General features: G+C 56.1%; 6 protein-coding genes across 6 annotated transcripts in view; 4 read left to right on the forward strand and 2 right to left on the reverse strand.

Moving 5' to 3' along the window:
- GGTG_04477 (hypothetical protein) overlaps positions 1-357 on the forward strand; it is a gene marked incomplete at both ends in the record, with an annotated part of 1,527 nt that extends 1,170 nt beyond the window's left edge. Inside the window, one exon of the mRNA XM_009222274.1 lies at positions 183-357. Coding sequence (XP_009220538.1) covers positions 183-357 — 175 coding nt within the window. The remainder of the gene's footprint in view (positions 1-182) is intronic.
- A 978-nt stretch (positions 358-1,335) lies between these two features.
- On the reverse strand, positions 1,336-11,829 carry GGTG_04478 (vacuolar protein sorting-associated protein 13). The gene is made up of 3 exons (XM_009222275.1): positions 11,632-11,829; positions 4,891-11,555; positions 1,336-4,838 (listed from the first exon to the last, which is right to left on the reverse strand). Exons 2-3 carry the CDS (start codon positions 11,361-11,363, stop codon positions 1,664-1,666), a joined length of 9,648 nt encoding a protein of 3,215 aa, XP_009220539.1. The 5' UTR covers positions 11,364-11,555; positions 11,632-11,829; the 3' UTR covers positions 1,336-1,663.
- A 143-nt stretch (positions 11,830-11,972) lies between these two features.
- Positions 11,973-14,193, forward strand: GGTG_04479 (hypothetical protein). The gene is made up of 4 exons (XM_009222276.1): positions 11,973-12,034; positions 12,192-12,876; positions 12,936-13,199; positions 13,272-14,193. Exons 2-4 carry the CDS (start codon positions 12,523-12,525, stop codon positions 13,938-13,940), a joined length of 1,287 nt encoding a protein of 428 aa, XP_009220540.1. The 5' UTR covers positions 11,973-12,034; positions 12,192-12,522; the 3' UTR covers positions 13,941-14,193.
- Positions 14,194-14,442: 249 nt separating this feature from the next.
- On the reverse strand, positions 14,443-14,853 carry GGTG_04480 (hypothetical protein; the record flags this gene model as incomplete). The annotated part of the gene is made up of 1 exon (XM_009222277.1): positions 14,443-14,853. One exon carries the CDS (start codon positions 14,851-14,853, stop codon positions 14,443-14,445), a length of 411 nt encoding a protein of 136 aa, XP_009220541.1.
- Positions 14,854-14,895: 42 nt separating this feature from the next.
- Positions 14,896-16,021, forward strand: GGTG_04481 (hypothetical protein). The gene is made up of 3 exons (XM_009222278.1): positions 14,896-15,178; positions 15,261-15,477; positions 15,550-16,021. The coding sequence occupies exons 1-3, from the start codon at positions 14,958-14,960 to the stop codon at positions 15,796-15,798; spliced, it is 687 nt and encodes a 228-aa protein (XP_009220542.1). The 5' UTR covers positions 14,896-14,957; the 3' UTR covers positions 15,799-16,021.
- A 160-nt stretch (positions 16,022-16,181) lies between these two features.
- On the forward strand, positions 16,182-18,032 carry GGTG_04482 (hypothetical protein; the record flags this gene model as incomplete). The annotated part of the gene is made up of 1 exon (XM_009222279.1): positions 16,182-18,032. The coding sequence occupies one exon, from the start codon at positions 16,182-16,184 to the stop codon at positions 17,874-17,876; it is 1,695 nt and encodes a 564-aa protein (XP_009220543.1). The 3' UTR covers positions 17,877-18,032.
- Between the last annotated feature and the right edge of the window lie 102 nt (positions 18,033-18,134).

The following is an 18,134-nucleotide window of genomic DNA, read 5'->3' on the forward strand; positions in this document are numbered from 1 at the left end:
TTTTTTGCCGGGCGGTTTCGCCCGTGCATTTAACGCTCCCCGCTTTCTGCCGGGCGGTCTCGCCCGTGCTCCTGACAAAATCTTTCGCAAGCGCACGCCTTTTTTTTTTTTTTAAAAAAAAAAAAAGCTGGAAAAGTTATAAAAGCGTAAGCGCACGCCCTGTAATAAATTAAGCTATAAAGGGGTTACTTAATAATAATGTTATTTTACGACATAAAAAGGAAAGTGGTAAGAAAAGTCCTCGTTTTAAGAGGACTAAAAGCGGTCCTTATATGCAAAGCTTTCAGTTCCAAGAACTACTTTTTGGGTTTCGTAATCCGTATTACATACGGATCCATAACACGCTTTAAGCTTTAATTTAACTGTAAAGCAGCGCTTTCCCGCTGGCGCTAAAGGTAACGTGGTTTTCCGCGTTAGTTACCGTTGTTTAAAAGGCTGCAGCCCTAAAAAAAAACTTTTAATTGCACGAATTGTTGCTTGTTATTACGTTGTTGTTATTCTATATCGTTGCATGCATTAATTATTTTCGTTGTTTTATTTCACTCCTAATTTGGCTGCGGTGCCAACTTGTGTTGTGGCGATACTGTGTGGGTGCGCGTGGCCCGCTTTATGCGGTCCCCCTCACAAAACGTATTGTCCCCGCAGAGGAGGCCTAAAAATCAGCCGCATCGTCCCCGCCATACTCCCCCAATCACGAACAGCCTTTTCCCCGGACCGTTAGGCTGCAATCCCTGCATCAAAAGCCCCATCGTGCCAAGCACTTCCCCTTCGTATTCAGGGCCAATAATTGCGGGGAGAGGAGGGGGATCGGCAGATACCCGTCTACCTCCGTGCCTCCCTCCCTCCCTCCCCGCTTCTATACCTATCCCCATTTCAAGTGCTTTTGCTATCGTAGCCCAAGGACTGTACTGCCCGACGAGTGTGACATAATGCCACATTCCAATACCCTTGACCATAAGAAAAGAAACACGTCACCGAAATACCCGCGTCTGACGGGTAGCAAAAAATCCCCGGTCAGGGCAGGCAGCCAGGTGTAACTGACCCGCTCCCAAGGCCGCCTAGCTCTGTTTTGTGCTACACCCAAGTATTCCCGCCCCGTATGCCTGGTCCTCTCGGTCACGAGAGAGAGGGGGGTTTTTTTTTCTCTCCGAGGAGCCGCACTTCGTGTATGCGCCTACCTGGTAAGCAGGTGCAGGGTACCTGGACAACTTTCTGGAAACTTGCCGTGTGGCCCCGCCTGTCTTGGTGCACCAACCAGAGGTTTCCGTAACTGCGGAGTGCACCAAGCGGCGCCGTCAGCAAGTTAATGCCCAAATGCGGTACAAGAAATCAGTGCCGAGCTTGCACACTGAAAGGTAGGGACCAGGTGCTTTACTTCAATTCCGACGCAAACCTCGTACACTTTTATGCTGTTACAATCCAACACCTGTACAAAGCTCTAGGGGCAAATGTAACAAACAGCCCGACAATAACAGAAACAGTTGTAGGGAGAGCGGCACAATTGCTCTGATAGGAAAAAGAAAAGACACCGCCGTAAACATGTTCATAAAATGCCCCCATCCATTGTGATTCCCATGGTCATCAACAAGTGCCTTCCACCTCAAGACCCGGATGCTTCACTCCTCTTCCTTCGCCGCCCAGGCTTCACCTTCCCGCCCACACTCTACTCGAGCGCCCTCGACCGGCGGTTGAACTCCTCCACCGCGACCGCCACGCTCTTGTACAGGAACGCCCGCCCGCTCTCCTCGCCCACCGGGATGAACGGCCCATTAGCCCCGCCCCTCAGCGACAGGCTCAGCCCTGTGCGCTCCTTGGAGATGGTCTGGATGTCCTTGAGCGGTATGTCCCACTCGGCCGTCAGCCGCCGGCTGCGGATGAGCAGGATGCGCGCATACGTCACGATCACCACCACGTCCTCCCGTGGCAGCTCCACATGTGCCACGTACTCCTCGTCGAAGTACTTGCCGTTGTCTACCTGCTTGAGCCACGACTGGCCCAGTGCCTCGCGCTGGCTGTACGGTCGCACGATGCCGTCGCGTGGGATGAAGCGCGTCAGCCGCACCCGGTCGAGCTCAGACCCGTCAAACACGGTTGTCGTGTTGCGGATGCCCTCTGACACGTTGGAGGCCAGGTCCAGCACTCCGATCACGGGCTTCGTCGTCAGGCCCAGCACGCCCTTGCCGACACCCTTGAAGAACCCGAGCGCACCCTCTTGCTCCGCCCCTTCAAGTGGTTTGCGCGCGAGCCCGCCCACTGCTGACCCGACGGAGGTGAAGAGCGAGTTGGCGCCCGTCGTGACACCATAGAGCGCGTGCTTTGGCCGATTGCGTGCGCGACTGATTCGCCTGCGGTCCTGGAACTGCTTGTCCAGCGTTGCGGCCGCGAGGCCTTTGGAGATGGAGCCCGTAAACTTGGAGAACGAGTCTGAAAAGCCATAGACCGTCTTCTTCGCAAACGAAGCCGCCCCGCGCGCCAGGCCCACGCCAATGTCTTCGGGTCGGTCCGACATGATGAGCCCCTGGTACGGCTCGTAGAAGACGTCGGCCACGCCCGAGCTGATGTTGTTGAACAGACCCACGGGATTGCCGAGGAAGTCGGCAGATCCCAGAATCTTGTGCACCTGGTAGAGCGCCTCCTGGCTGTAGTGGTTCGATACGTTCTGTGTCAGCAGTGGGATGGAAACCCGCACGTTTTCCAGCATGAGCGCATTTAACCGAAGCGGCGCGTCATTGACGTTTCCGATGGCCATGGTCATGACATTGAGGAAGAACATGAGCGGGTTCCGTGAAGACGTCTTGTCCTCGGCGTTGATGCGCTCGGTGCGTACAAACGAGAGGTCGAGCTGCATTGGTTGGATGTTCAGCAGCTCAAAGTAGATGTCCTGCGCCGCCTGCTGCTGCCTGGGCTCTGGGATGTCCACGCTGTCGTCGCAGAGCTTGCCCTCGTCCACTTCCGTCTCCCACGCTGCCCCGGGAACCTTGGAGAAGTCAAGGACCGCGTACACAAAGTCCTCGTCCAGATCGACCGTCATTTGTTGAAGAAGAACCGTGGCGTACTTGATATATAGTACTCCGTACGAGTCGTCCTTGACGCGTGTGACCATGGCGTGGAGCGACGGGTGCGCGTCAATCTCCTGTGCCCTCTTGGGGACGACGCTTGGGTACAAGATCATCGGAAAGATGCCACCGTACAACTGATTGTCGATCTGTATCCACTTGACAGCCAGGCTGACTGTCTGGTACAGGGGCGACTCGCTGTAGCGGAGCAGCACGTCGCGGAGCGTGACATAGGCGAGCTCCCTCAGCTGCGAGTTGATCAGCGATATGCCAATGCCCGCGAGCTTCAGTTGGGCCTGGAAGGTGGTGCCGACATCCTGGCTCTTCACTTCGAACCCGCCATCCGTGCTCATGCTCGACTGCGTGTTCGTACGGCGCAGACCCGACTTTTGTCGGTATAGACTCTTGGACTGCTTGAAGTTGCTCAGAATGAGCGTCTGAGTTGGTCCTTCGGCAGCAACGTTGATGTCGATGATCTTGGCCTGGCCCGATGGCGCCACAAACTTCATCGGGACGAGGTTGCCAATCTCGGCGAGCTTGACATGCCGCTCCTTGCCGAAGGCGCTAATGACAACTTCTCTGTGCTTGGCGGCCGGAAAGTCCCACGCGTAGGGCATTATGCTGCGCGGAGGGAGTCGATATCTTATCTGCCGCCAGCCTGACCTGTCCTCATCCCCGTCCTCGTCCACATTGGGGTTGGCTTGGTAGAATGTGAACTCGGTATCGCTCTCGTTGCGCATGCTGAATGGCCAGCTCTTGGTTTCCATGCTCAGTGTGATGAAGATGGTGGCATCCTCCATGAGGACCTCGGCCCGAATCAGCCGCTGTCTCTGTCCTGGCTTGGCGAGCTTGATGTGCGTGGTTCCAATGTCGGAAATGTTGAAGGGAGACGTCCATTGGCTGTTGACCCCCGGGTAGCAGAGGCACAGCTGTTTGACCGATGTCCTCTGGAGGAAGTGCAGAGGCTGCAGCGCCTGCGACTGGAGCGACAGGAGGCTCGATGAGCTGGGCTCACGGATGTTGATCTCGTCCCCTAGTTTGTTCTGGACCACGAATCTCGGAGCCAGGGTCACGACCTTGGTCATCTTGTATTTGCCTTCGCCCGACTGCACCGAGATGCCGACGTGGATCTCGGCGTTGCGGCTGGTAGACTGCAGCACAACATCCGTGGTGCTACCGATGGCGTCGAAGCTTTGATGCTTGCTCCATTCAGAGTCGCCCACCCTTAGCGAGGCGCGATTGCGGTGGTCATCGTTTCCGAACGAAAACATTATCGGAAGGGCCTTGGGTCTGTTGTTCTCTGATGCATCGACAAGCTGACGTCCTCCAGAGCCGGGCGCGGCCTTCGCGTGCTGCATGAAGCCCCTGGACCGGATGTTGACGTCAAGGCCAGTCTTGTTGAGAATCACGTAGGGGCTGTAGACCGTCACCTTGAACGCGCCGCCACCGTCCGGGACACGGTAGTAGTGCATACGCAGGTTCAAGTTCAGCCCCTGCTCGTCCCTACACGTCAAGGTCATCTCCTTCTTGAAGTCGTCGGTGCTGCCAGGGTTGATTATGGCAAACTCGCTGGCCTTGAAGACCGTGTCTTGCATGTCCACACTTAGAAGCAGTAGGTGCGACAGCTCGACGACATGGACGGGACTGACACCACCCTTTCTAAGGAAGTTCGTCCAATCCTTCTTCGTGTTCTTGTCATATATGCGATACTTGAAGTCATACGGAAGCAAGTTTTCCAGCACGACCGGCGCCGACAATTTGACTCGCATATAGGGGTAGGTGCTAGATGAGACGTCAGCAAGGCAATGGTCCTCAAGGGAAAAGTTGAACATACTTGGTCAAGGGGCTGCCCTTCTCGAAGGTGGCATGCAACTGGAAGTAGAATGGGTCGCCCTGCTCCCCTTTGCACACCATGGTGCGTGTCGGTCGCTTGAGGAGATCCCTCCACCACAGCGTCTCGGTCGACCAGGAGTAGCCAAAGCCAGAGTCTGGGCGCACCAAGAGTGACTTGAAGAACACGGCCCCCACTGGCGCTGGGCGCGACTCGCCCGGGGCTATCTTTTCGATCTTGAGCAGATGTCCCTCTTGGGCGTCGTAAACCCCGAGCTCGACAGGTATCTGCGTCTGGTTCTCGACCAGGAGCGGCGACCGCAGCGTTACATACTTCACGTTGTCCTTGCCGAGCGACACTTCCACAAGCATCCGGTGAAGCACCTTTTCGGCCTTGGGCTTGAGGCCGTACAGAAACTCCCCCTCGCGGTTCAGACGAACGTTCTTGACTGCGTCAAATCCGCTTCCCTCGAGATGCACCGAAACATTACTGGAGTTGGCCTCCGACATGAGGCTCTCGCGCATCTTCTCCCAGTGCTCGAAGCTCCAGGGGGCCTCCTGGCCCTCCTCCAGCCTGAGACTGATGTTTTCTTCCGACTTGGGGTTCTTGGCGCTGACAACCACGTCGAAGCCGGTGTGGTTGCGGATCTGGTACGGCGCCTTGACGTCGCGAGGCTTGCCCAGGACATCCTCGTCTTGAGTGAGGAAGGCAAAAGACTTGGACGCAAGAGCAATCGTCGCTGTCGTGATGGTCACGTCGAACGTCTGTCTCGAGGTCACATCGACGGACAGGAGCCCGGAGTCCTGATCTCTGGCGACGCCAAAGCCTACTTTCCACGGCTCAAGCAGTGGCTCCCACGCAGACTTGGAGAAGTTGTAGACGTTGATGTACATTTCGATGGCCGTCTCCGCCTTCAGGCTGCTGGACCAGTCCTCCGCCGAGGCGGTGAAGTCTTTGATGCTGAGATCAAGAATCGGCAATTCGTGAAGATCACCAATCAGGACGACCCGAATCCCATCGATGGTAGCGGTTAGAGACTCTCGCCTGGGGACTGGCTTAGATACGTCGTGCGGACCTCCCGATCCTTGCGGATGTCTGTTGCTAGCGGCGGTCGTGACCGTCTTCGTCTTGTTTGCCACCAGCGTAGATTGGCCTTTTCCGCTAGCCGTGCGCTGCTTGAGGCCAGCCTGTCGTAACTGTTTGGCCTTCGCATCTGCCGCGCCTTCTTTCGAGTCTGGCTGGTCATTGCTAGAGAGCTCCGAGGCTTTCTGGAGAATCTGTAGAGCGACGAGAATGTCCCGTAGCGAAAGCCGCAGGATAAGAGGCTCAATGTCGATATGGATGTTACTCTCGGTGGGCTTTGAGCTGTCCATCGATAGCCGGATAGAGAAGTCGTCAATGATCCTCAGGCGAGACTCTTCGAAGCGATCCATTCGACAGAGATACATGCCAATCTCGGAGATCTGGAAGGTCAATGCGTGCTGTTGTGAAAGAAGCACTTGCTTGGTGCCTAGCACTATCGCCTCCGAGCTGGGACTCAGGGGATTCGCAATCAGGATGACTTGAGCGTCGACGACATTGACGCGGAAGGCAAGGTTCATGGTCGGCTCGGTCTCCGCCGATGTTGCTGTGGGCTGCTGAACGTCGCGGCTGATACTGCTCCTGCCGGATTTCTGTCCCGCAAAAGCCACCTGCATCGAGTCGGCATCCGATTCGTCTGGCGTTTCTATTGGACTTTGCAGTTCCTCGACAGGGACCCCGGACTCCTCCACGGCAAGTGCAGTCGTGACGAATCCCTGCAGCATGAAAATGTAGTCCAGGGCAAAGATGACCCGGGGACTGTCGATGGCGACCATGGCGATCACATCGCGAACCTTGCCGCTCGTCATCGAGACGCTAGCCATGAACTGCTGCACCTTCTTGTTACGGGAGGTCATGATCTTCTTGAACTTGTTGTTCTCTTGCGATCGGCTGTCGTGGATGGTAAAAGAGTGGATGACGAACTCGGCCTCCAAAGCACCGTTTGCCTGCATCCGTAGCTTTAACTTGCTGTCATCAAGTGAGAATCTGGACAGGCTGGCTTGTTGGACATCGCCAATTGGCCTATCCTCGAACCCATTGATGAGCTCCAGGCCGATGGTGTGGACGTTAAAAACCAGATCAAGACGCGTCCACGTTTGAGACTGCATGCCGATCTCGGGACTGAGATTGACGGCCTCTTCTCCAGACGATCCACTGCTCTCCGACGACTGCGTCTTTGCCCTTTGGAGGGTCCCGGCGTCCACGTCCTTTTCGGCCGCCTCGTCGGCATCCTCGGGGTCCCCGGCAAAGGCGGCAGGGACTGACCTCGAGATCTCCAAAAGAAATCGAAGCTGGTGCTGGGTGACGCGAAGATAGAAGTCCGTCATGTGGCCCTGTATCTCTAGGTCTGGCCGCTTGACGCCCTCCCTGTGCTCGGCGTACGTCATCTTGAAGCCAAAGTCGACGTGGTCGATGAGCTCGAGCTCTTCTGACCGATCTTCGCGGTAGTGGAAAAGCGACGTGAGCCTGATGTTCCTGATGCCAGCCGATAGCTTCTGTCCGATCTCTGAATTTTCCGAGTCGTCCAGCGGAGCGAACTTGTTCTGGGCGTAGATCTCTCCAAGGTAGGCCGTTATCAGATCCCGCTGCGGGTTATTGTTCATGACGACTCGTGGAAAGACAACAATGGGCGTCTTGATGATAACATCGAACTTGATGCGGCTGTTGCTCTGCTGAAGCTGGGTTGCCTGGTTTGCTGCTGCCTGCCTGGCCGCGTTGAAGATGGCCTGCATCTTGCCAAACTTGACAAGGAAAGCGACAATCTTCCTGAATGGCTCCTGGATGAAATTGACCTTGACCGAGCCGGCGCGGAGATGGATGGATGAGTCGTAGCCGGGATACGACTTGGACTCGGAGTCGAAGGTCTCGTACCGGAAGTCGGCAAGGTCATCTCCCTGGATGGTGACCAGCTTGCGGAGATTTGACTCCTCCGAGACGCCGAGGTTAACGTCGTCAATCAGGGATAGGTCTCCAAGCTTTGTCGACACACGCATGGTCTTGCCCAGCATAAAAACTCCAACGTCTGCGTGGTTGAACGATAGAGTTGCGAGGCGGATGCCGTCGTTATTGAGAATCATCCGAATACTCTTGAGGTCCACCTTGACCTTGATGGCGCCCGCCTGCTGTTGCTGCGGAGGTCCAGCCGCTTCAACCGCAATTTCTACCTCGGAGCCATCATCGGTGACTGCCTTTTGCGGCGTGTTGTTATTGTTGTTGTTGTTAGCAAAGGTGATGAGGATGAAGTCCAGGAGGGTAAGCAGAGTCTTGCGGGTGACGATGAGGTTGATGGTGGACACGGCGACATTGACGTTTGTCTCGACGCCTTCGTAGATCGACATGAACTCGGGCGACTCCTTGTTGACCCTAACAAACTTGACGTGCACAAGCTCGCGCTGCTGCTCGCGGTCCTCGACGTCGCCGGACGAGACGATAGACTTGAACTCGGCGGTGGGGTTGGACACAAAGTCGTCGACCGTGACTGAACCCAGCGAGACCTCGGCCACCATGTCGAACTGCCGGATGAAGTATTCCAGATCGAAATTTTGCGCGACCAGCTCGACCAGCAGCGCGTCGGGCTTCTTTCCGTCGGGGTCGCTGCGGTACAGCGAACCACGAAGCTCGTCGACGGCAAACTTGAGCTCAAACGTTCTCTGCTGCATCTTGAGTTGCTGGTTGACGGAGCCGTCGCTGGCGTCTTGGAACTCGTCATCGTCATCACCCGCGTCGCTGAGCACGATGGCGGCCTGCTGTGTTGGTGCGAAAGAAATGAGGTGTGACGAGCTTCTAGCGCGTGATTTCCTAATCGCAGATCGGCTAGACAGGTTGCTCAACAGGCGTGGCCTCTTGGGCCTCATCTCTGTCTCGCTGTGAGCAGCTTGGGGCTCGTCCCCAAGTTTCGGGACGGCAACGTTGATGATCTGCATGAGATTCTTGTACTTGGTGTCGGACGCAACTGCATGGAGTACTGGCATGTGACCAGATATCTTGACGCGAGTGAGGTTAGGGGCTTTGGGCATAATTGAAATGGCGACGACAAAATCGACATTGATCTTGTCCACCACGTGCATCATCTTAGACTCGTCTCTCTGCGTCAGCTGCGCCTTCGTCTCCTCGATGGAATTGCCGATAAGGAGCTGTGTCGAAGTGAGCTTGACCAGGAAACGGTCGTACATCAACGATTCTAGACGCTTGAAGTCCTCTTCTGTATAAGACTGGTTCTGCTTGGACTGGGCCTGTTTCAGCGTGTCCTTATCAACGAGCTCGCTGTTCACGCTGATGTGCCCGGCATCGAGGATGATGCATGTAGACTTGTCAGTCGTGATGCTCAACGGGACGATGATGAGGGGGGCTTGGAGGTCGAGCTTTGCGTTGATGGTCTTGTGCTCCTCCAGGGCAAACTCGAGACCAGCACGAGTCTGCTCTCGGAGACCCTCCACCGTGGCCCCGGCGGACTCCATGAGGGCCGTAATGGACTCCATGTGCCTTTCTGGCGGCCTGAAGAAGTCGACGATCCCGACGACGATGTTGGGGTTCCAGACGATCTCGAGCGGGTTCAGCTTTGCCGTGACGGCGATATCGCCCTGGCCGTCAAGGGGGTTCTGCTCGACCTGGAGCTGGAAGAAAGCCTCCTCTTCGTGCCTCTCGAGCTCGACAATCGACAAGCGCTTCTTTCTCCTGGTATCTGGGGCATCCTTAACCCTGACGATCTCAGGGAAAAACGTGTTGGGTGTTGTGCCGTCGTTGACTCTGAGCCCACCCAGGCCCAAGTCGAGAAAGACCGAATCCACCCTCTTGACGGCTTTCGCCTTGAACAGGTCAAAGTGGAGGCTGACAAGATCCCGAGTTTTACCGTGGGGGTTCTGTTTGAGCGTCAAGCTCCCCATGCTAAGGGAAGCCTCGATTTGCAGCTTCACGGTCTCCCGCGGCTCGTCGATGGCATCGGCAAGCGCCGTCTTTTCGTCCCAGTCAATGGCGTCGTAGAGCTCCTTCCTCTGCTCTTCTGTGATCTTTGTGTTCTCCGCGTCCTCCGTAGGCTGCTGCTCAGTCGCAGGCTTGGCACCCCAGACCCAGGCTATCCATCCCTGCTGCTGCTCCTGTTTGGGGGGCTGGTTCTTCAGGGCGGCGGCATTCTCCTTCTTGAGCTGATTTCGCGCCAGGGACCGCCAGAAACGCAGATCCTCATAGTCGAGCTTCTGCTCGAGTTTTGTGATTTCTTCGTTGTCATCAGGCTCAAGGTTAGGGTTTTGCTTCCGCTTCTTGAACAGCTCGATATACCGCAAGCGGTCATCGCGACGCTCCTTGAAGTAGTCCCACGACCATCGGCGATTCCTCTCGTGGATCTTGGCTAGCACAGCATTGCCGGCGAACCGGAACCAGGCTCTCGGATCCTCCTTTGGTGTGACGCCCTTGGGCTGGTACTTTTTGTACTCCTGATGGCGGATGAAATAGTGGAACAGGTCCACCATCATCAGCCCATCCCGGTACTGATCGTCGTCAAGAACCAGGCCAATCTCGTCGAACAGAAGGTTTGCCTTGAACTTTGGTACTTCGGTCTTTCCGGACTTGTCCAGCTCTATCTTGGCCTGCCCACTGACAGGCTTCAAGATGAACTGGTGGGCGTGGTTCTGGGAGCCGTCGTCGTCTGGCATCATGTCCCTGAACTTCTGGGTGAGCTCCTCATGTGTTGGGGCCTCCTCCCCGGGCGTTTCCGCCTCGCGGCCAGATCCAAACAGGTCGGCATCCGTGTCCCAGTACACGGCAAGCGCACCCAGGGTTGCCAGCTTATGTGTGGTGCCCGTCGAGTCCTGGATGAAGGCAGGCTTCCACTCTCCGTTAGTGCTAACGGCACTAAACTCCTGCAGTGTGACTCCGAGGGCGAACGGATGGCCCGGGGCAGATATAGAATCCTCGTAGCGGATGTGGATATTCTTGACCGTGACCTGCAGGTTGTCGACGATCTTTGTAGCGAAGCTCTCCATGAAGCTCTGGCTGCGCTTCTGCTCCTCCTGGCTGAGTCCCTCCTGGGACCTCTCCTTGAGCAGCTCCGCCGAGTCGAGCTTGTCCATCTTGATGCGCTGCCTCCGCCGCTCCTCCTCGACCTCGTCGTATTCGGCCTCCTCCTTGGGCGAGGCGAGGAGGAAGACATCTTCGATGTAGACCTTAACGGGGGCGCCGCGCAGGTTGGACCACGGTATGACAAGCGTCAGGGTTCCGAGATGGCCTTCGACGACGTTGAGGGGGAGCTTTAGTTGATCGAGGGCTTCGCGGCGCAGTTCGAGGTTCCGAAGCTTGACGTCACCGGACCAGATGCCGACCTTGAGCTGGGCGGGATCGAAGTTCTTGACATACATGCCCAGGAACCGGTTGATCAGACCGGCCACCAGCCCTTCCAACATGGCGATAGCAGGGCCGCCGTGACCCGGGCAGGGGCAAGCTTGGGGTGTAGCTTTCAGGAACCGTTAAAGAAACTCATGGGTGACAGGGCCAGTCGGCGCGATCGTAGGGTATCGTAGGTTCGCGGAGCGCCGAAGAATGAGGGGTATCGAGAAGCACTGTTGACGTCGATGGCACACGTGGGATAATAGGGTCTACGGGCGGCAAAGGTGCGTCAGTGGGCAACAGGTGCAGCACGAGGCGGCATGCAGCTTGGTGGGGTGGTCCAACCTTGAGGGCCGCGATGCTGTCTGCTGGCAAGTCTAGAATAGGATGATACTGAAAGAGCAAGTATCGTATGAAGGCCTAGGAGGTGGGCGAATGGGGAGATCTAGTCGCCTTGGATGTGGCATCTGGGCCAAAACAGACGCCGAAACAAGGAACAAATAAGGCGCCGACCGCTCCCGCTCCCACGTCTTGGTCTCCTAGGATTTCGTGGCGCAGTGAAGAGCTGGAAGTGGATGACGCGTGGGATGTGGTCCGTGCTCCTGCGTCATCACACAACGTGGGGTTTGTGGGGTTGATGACTGCCAGGGAGGAGCTTGAATGAATGTCTGGGCAATGTCAAAAACGGATGAAAGCGAGTGCCGTGATGTAAGAGGCCAGTGCAGCTTCAATTGTAAGAAAACGTGAGGTGAGCATCTTGTCACTGACATGATAGTGAAATGTCGCCGCCTCTACGTACTGGGTTCGCAATTCACTGCGTTTCCTGGTGTCTGGATTCTACCTAAACAATCGTGACATCCATGATTCGCCGAATTTACTAACACCAGGGGCCATGGGTGTTCCAGGTCTGCAACCGCGACACGCGGGTCTGGACTGCACGGAGCTCTGATTTGGTGAGTGTGCTACATCTGACGTCACCACCAGCGGGCAGATGGGAGCTCAACCGGGCCGCCCAAGCAAAAACATGAAAGCTGCAACTGCTACCAGCTCCGGGCAGGAGGGACGTTCGCCCTGGCTAGAAAAGGGAAGGGTGTCCAGCCAGGGCCTCCTCCCGTTTCGTCGTAAACTGCATCCCGGCGTTTCTTGTCTTTCTTTGGTGGTCTCGTAGCAGCGCCGGTTCCAAGTATCGCGAGATAATCTATTTTTGAGACCAAAACTCCGTCGCAGTCTGCAAAAATGCTTCGGTCTTCCCGACAAATGGCCTTGCTGTCAGCCAAGGCCGCCGAGATTCGCGCGGCTGCAAACCTTGCATTGGCGCAAGACCGGGCTCGGTACCTGTCGACACTCGTAACCAAGCCCAAGGCTCCCAGATATCACATTGTACCTCCGCGGTCCGTTCGACAGCTGCAATATTCGACGAAAATCCCTGTTGGCGTGGACAAGGAAGGTGAGAAAGAGGTCGCCCGTCAGAAGCTCGAGGCAAACCCCGATGCCGTAACCTCCGCCTCTACCGTCCGTGCCGTGTTTGAGCCATCGGGTCAGGCAAGCCAAAGCGACGACGACATCACACGGGGCCTCAAGTCCGACTTGGTAGGCAACCACATTGCTCCGACATCCTAGACTCTCGTTGACTAAGGTGAACCACGCAGAAAACCGTCAAGGACACGTTCGACCTCTCCAGCGTTCCTTCGCTGTCATACAAGCTCGGTCTCGCAGGGACGCTTCCATATCTCGGGACCTCGCTTTCGACACTGTATCTGGGCTGGAATCTCAACACGCAATGGTCGTCCAACGCGCTCTTCAACACTCTCCTGCTCAAGGACGCGACTGCGCAGAGCCTCCTCCAGCAGCTTGAGGCAATCCAGCTAGGATACGGCGCAGTCATCATCTCTTTTCTCGGAGCGATCCACTGGGTAAGCAACCCGCACCCTGCGTTCGAAAGCGCCTTGAAACCCTCGTATGGCTGACATCGTGAATGCCTACAGGGTCTCGAGTATGGAGCGACGACGCCAGACCCGAAGCGAACCAGATTCCGGTATGCTCTCGGCGTCGCCGCCCCCGCGATCGCCTGGCCGACGCTGTTGATGCCGGTCGAGTACGCGCTCATCGGCCAGTTCGGCGCCTTCATGGGTCTCTACTACTTCGACTCGCACGCGTCCACGCGCGGCTGGGCCCCGCCGTGGTATGGCACATACCGCTTCGTGCTCACCTTTGTCGTCGGCTCGGCCATCATGGTTAGCCTGATCGGGCGGGCCCGGATCGGTGAGGGCGGTAACAAGGAGGCCGCAGAGAGGATCAGCGACTCGAAGCACGGAAGAACGATCCGAGAGATGTCGGAATCGGAGTGGCGTAGACTCGAGGCAGAGGAGAAGGAAAGAATCCGCAAAGAGAAGGAGGAGGCAGAACGCAAGAAGAAAGAGGAGGAGAAGAAGGAGAAGCAGAAAGATAAAAAGCAAGGTAAGGGCGGTAAGGATGATAAGCAGGATAAGGAGGGCAAGGGCAAAGAAAAGGAACAGAAGGATGACAAGGGCAAGGAGAAGCAAGAGAAGGATGATAAGGCGTCCAAGGAGGACGAAAAGGCGTCCGAAGGCTCGGACGAGCCTCAGGACAATGGTGAAAAGGGTGATAAGGAGGATGACGATCAGAAGGACTGAATGATGGCGTGACTCCGGGTGGGTGGAGAGGGTCAGGAAATTACACGCTCCTTGGACCCAGCCCAGCCGCCTTCCTGGGATTGAGATTGGATTGAGACCGGGCACGACCCCAGCAGCTTGAGCCTGCGCACACATGCTGTGCTGCCACTAAAGACTTACAATTTAGCGGGCACAGCCCTGTAATTCACTAATTTGACCGGTAATGTTTGCCTGCTTCATTCATGCCCAAATTCCAGCCTCTCTTTGCCTAGAGACCCATCCTGGTCAAGTTGCGGTCGGCGGGATTTCTTGGCCTGCAGTAGCCCTTCGTGGTGGGCCCTCGCCTGTCTCCTTTCTCACGGAAGCCCTACCCTACCGGGCTGAATGTTTCCCCTAAAATAGCCTCCTCCAACCAACCCCTTCTTGGGCTTGCCATTCATTCACTTCACTCTGGTAGCATCAACACAACTCCGACCCAAGTCGGCCGTCAACACGCCCATCGCGGCCTTCGGTGTGACGAAGCCTAGCGTCGGCGGTCCATGCGCAGAACGGTATCAAACCACCCAATGCCAGCGCAGGTGATAATCGCATCGGCCGCCCAGGACACATCATGGACGCCGTAAAAGCGGGGCCAAGTCCGAGGTTCCTCGGACTTGGCCTCCGCAGGCGCCCCGGTGGCGACGGTGGCCCAACCAACGAACTGCGCCAGGCTTCCAGGAGACCAAGGTTGTTCGACTGACCGTATGGGGCTGTCGGTTAGGCCATGACACGCGGTCATAAGGATATAAACCCACAGGGTTGGCCAGTTGACCGTGTCTAACCTGGTCGAATCCATGACCCTCGCCTTGGTTTCGTCCGATTGTGGAGAATCGCAGCCCCTCCCGCGGTTTTTTGGCATCGCGTCCTCCGTGTCTTGCCCTGACTTGCTCTCCATCGATCCTGATATCGAGGCCGCGCACCAGCGTCAGTTGGGTTCCAACGAACGTCCTCAATTGCGCGGTGGATCGCAGGCAGGCTCAGTCCGGGACAAGACACACGATGAAAGTCTTGGTCGCAGGAGCTACGGGCCTCATCGGAAGCGAGGCCCTGCTCCACTGCCTCGACAATCCTCAGGTTACGACTGTCGTCGCCTTCGCCCGACGGCCACTTGCAAAGAGTGTTCAAGGAAACGATAAACTTACAACAGTCCTCATGGAAGACTTCGGGGATTGGCCCGATGATAGATTGGAGACTGTGAAGGACGCAGACGCCATGATTTGGTGAGTTGCCCAAGTCGCCAACTCTATCCGGGACGCTGTCAGCCACCCATCCGATCCTGTGTACTTATAGCCTCTCTTGTAGGGCTCTGGGAACACTCGATGGCGACACCACGTCCAACCTAGACTACCCCCTGGCGTTCATCTCGTCTTTCGTTCGGATCCTTGAAAGCAATGCTGTTTCTGGGTCGGAAGGCTCCAAAGCTTTGTCAAAGTTCAGATTCATCTACCTCAGCGGGCAGATGGTCGAGACGGACCAAAGCAAGGGCTTGCACCTGATTCCGGCGGCGAGGAAGATCAAGGTAATATTCTGTAATTACATATATCAGCGACCGGATACCTAAAGATGATTGCTGATATATCTGCTTATCCAGAGCGTGTTTGAAAACGAGGCCATGAAGTTCACGGAAGAACATGAAAAGCTATGGCAGACGCTCATAGTCAGGCCGGGCGGCGTGTTGCCAAAAGACACCATCGCAACAAGCGTACTAGGCCTTGTTATGGGAATGAACTGGTCGGTACGTGTAGAGGAGCTTGCGGCGTTTATAACTTACCTAGCTCTCTACGGGAGCAAGGACAAGAGCTTCTTTGAAAATGAAGACATCCTGAAGAAGGAAAGGTAGCTGCAGCAGACTAGAGATTTTGCCGGTTGAAGATTGGGGAAACAACCGCCTGACTTTGAGCATCTTTAAGCTTTATACAAGCAAAAAACTTCCCGGGCTCGCGCCCACACCTTTACACCTCTTTTTAAACGGGAGTCACGGTGCACACCCTGGATGTTATGGAAAAGGCTTTGTTATTGCACAAAAAGGAAGCTATTTAAATAAAGGGCCCCTAGCGTTCCGTTGTAGTTTTGTAGGCCCTTTGTTGCATTCACAATCCTTTTTTCTTTACGAAGTACTTAGATATTGATCGAGAAACTCCCTTTTCTCTACCAAGTCCTCGAATCTTGGCCAAGAAACTCTCTTTTCTTTCCCAAGTACTCGAATCTTGACCAAAGAACAATATGTCGATATTTTTTACCACCCTCCCGCTCTCACGCAAGAGGCCCATCACGGAAGATGACGACACCACCCTCCCCCCTCCAGCCAAGAGACTCAAGGCGGGAAATGATACCGAGTCGGACTCGGATTCGGAAATGAGCTTCAGTTCGGACTCGACGGACGAAGCTGGAAGCCCGGGGCTGGACGAAGCTGGAAGCCTGAAGCTGGCCACTGCAGAAGGGACAATGTGGATATTTCCTTTCGACAGGGAGTATATTCACCCCGATGATTGTGTGGAAACGAGTGTGAGTGTGGAGCGAGAAGAGGAGGAGGAGCGGCTAGACTACCAAGCCGAGCACGAGTTAATCATGTACGAACAAGGCGTTCGAGCGGAGAGAAAAGAGTTGCTCGAGCAGCTAGACGTCATCGCGTCTGTCCGGGGCCTGGAGAAGATGGACGACTTGATAGCCACCATGCACGAACAAGGCGTTCGAGCGGATGGAAAAGAGTTGCTCAAGCAGCTAGACGTCATCGCGTCTGTCCGGGGCCTGAAGATCTCCGATTCCAAGGACGATTCCGAGGGTGACTCTGAGGGGGTTTACAAGGACTGGTCGAAGCCCGATCCGGTGGGTTGGGAGTCGGCCGCAAATGGCTCGCGGCTCCACCCACGGGCAATCGGACTCATGCTTGACTTCTTCAAGGACTGGGAGCACTTGGACCGCGCCGAGTGCGAGGAGTACTACCTCAAAGCATACCTAGAGGGCGTCGGTCCATACGAGGCCCGGGAGCGGCCGCTCAACGTGCACGCGTACCCCTCCGAGTGCCAGTTCCCTAACAGCTACATGGTCGAGATCATAGACACCGCCGTCACCAGCCCCACCCTTATGACTCAATTCTACATAACTCACGAGACGGTGGATGAGGACCAGCTCGCCAGGGCAAAAGGGGCATACGGCAACTTCGTCCCGCAGTACACCTATGTTGGCAACATGGGTCTGGCACCCAATTACCCAGAGCTGTTTGTGTGGCGAATCGTGTCTCGCGCTGGGCGCCCACTCCTGGCCAGCTGCTCTCGGCTCGGTCTGCGCGACAATCAGGACAAGTACGTCGGCATCCTGAAGCAATTTGTCGACTTCGTATGTGAGCCGCTACTACGGCTGGCAGGCGGCGGCAACTGCCTCAGCGATGGGCAGGACTGGCCCATGGTGTTGAACAACACTTGCCTCGACGTGTACAACATCATGATCCGGCCCGACTGGCCCGGTATCGCCTGCGTGCTGCTCTGGACGAAGCCGCTGGTCATGACCCTCCCCTTCGGCGCTTCCCTCGACGGCCTTCTGTTTCTGGAGGGAAAGCCAGACACGGACCCCGGCGTGGATGGCAACCCAATTTGCGAAGCCGATCCTTCCCGGTTCAAGAGCTACAGCCGCGAGGGGCGCGAGTTGCAGCGCCTCTGTATGTACTACCTGCGGGAGAAGATTCCGGTCCTCACGAATGACCCCCAGCCCTGGCACCGCCTCTTCGCGGCCATGGCGCAGGGCGTCGCGACGGCGGCCGAGTGTACCGAGCTCGGCTATAAGTGCTACGCGAGGCAGCTCGACGAGCTAACTTGGGATTGGTTTCACTTCGAGATGGACCCCGGCGCCCCCGAGGTGAGCGTCGTCGCCTGTGCAGAAAGCGGATGCGGAGGAGGGGATGGTGACGTGGGTATGGGTTAGAATGACCTTCTGTCGCAAAAGGATATAGACCCACTTGGTAGCTACCAGCCACTAAGCGGGGCCTTCGCTTTTGGCATGGTACAGAATATATGTATATACACGACTAAATGTATGCGTAGTCAACGTGATGCTGAACCTCGAGATCATTACTTTCTTGGATGACACTATGCAACAAGCACGGCTCTTCTAGTTTCACTCTTCTAGCTTGTAATTGGCCAAGTATCGCAAGGGAGGTCATCGTTACCAAGCAGTTCGCTG

Source organism: Gaeumannomyces tritici (assembly GCF_000145635.1).
Source record: "Gaeumannomyces tritici R3-111a-1 unplaced genomic scaffold supercont2.2, whole genome shotgun sequence".
Classification (NCBI taxonomy): Eukaryota; Fungi; Ascomycota; class Sordariomycetes; order Magnaporthales; family Magnaporthaceae; genus Gaeumannomyces; species Gaeumannomyces tritici.

What these genes read in the sequence shown, in the direction of transcription:
- GGTG_04478 (XM_009222275.1), bottom strand. Translation starts at nt 11,363, where the DNA reads ATGTTGGAAGGGCTGGTGGCCGGTCTGATCAACCGGTTCCTGGGCATG. An exon ending in AAGGGCAGCCCCTTGACCAA is followed by an intron (nt 4,839 to 4,890) that starts GTATGTTCAACT and finishes CGTCTCATCTAG; the next exon opens with CACCTACCCCTATATGCGAG.
- GGTG_04479 (XM_009222276.1), top strand. Translation starts at nt 12,523, where the DNA reads ATGCTTCGGTCTTCCCGACAAATGGCCTTGCTGTCAGCCAAGGCCGCC. An exon ending in GGGGCCTCAAGTCCGACTTG is followed by an intron (nt 12,877 to 12,935) that starts GTAGGCAACCAC and finishes TGAACCACGCAG; the next exon opens with AAAACCGTCAAGGACACGTT. An exon ending in TTCTCGGAGCGATCCACTGG is followed by an intron (nt 13,200 to 13,271) that starts GTAAGCAACCCG and finishes GAATGCCTACAG; the next exon opens with GGTCTCGAGTATGGAGCGAC.
- GGTG_04481 (XM_009222278.1), top strand. Translation starts at nt 14,958, where the DNA reads ATGAAAGTCTTGGTCGCAGGAGCTACGGGCCTCATCGGAAGCGAGGCC. An exon ending in GACGCAGACGCCATGATTTG is followed by an intron (nt 15,179 to 15,260) that starts GTGAGTTGCCCA and finishes CCTCTCTTGTAG; the next exon opens with GGCTCTGGGAACACTCGATG. An exon ending in CGGCGGCGAGGAAGATCAAG is followed by an intron (nt 15,478 to 15,549) that starts GTAATATTCTGT and finishes CTGCTTATCCAG; the next exon opens with AGCGTGTTTGAAAACGAGGC.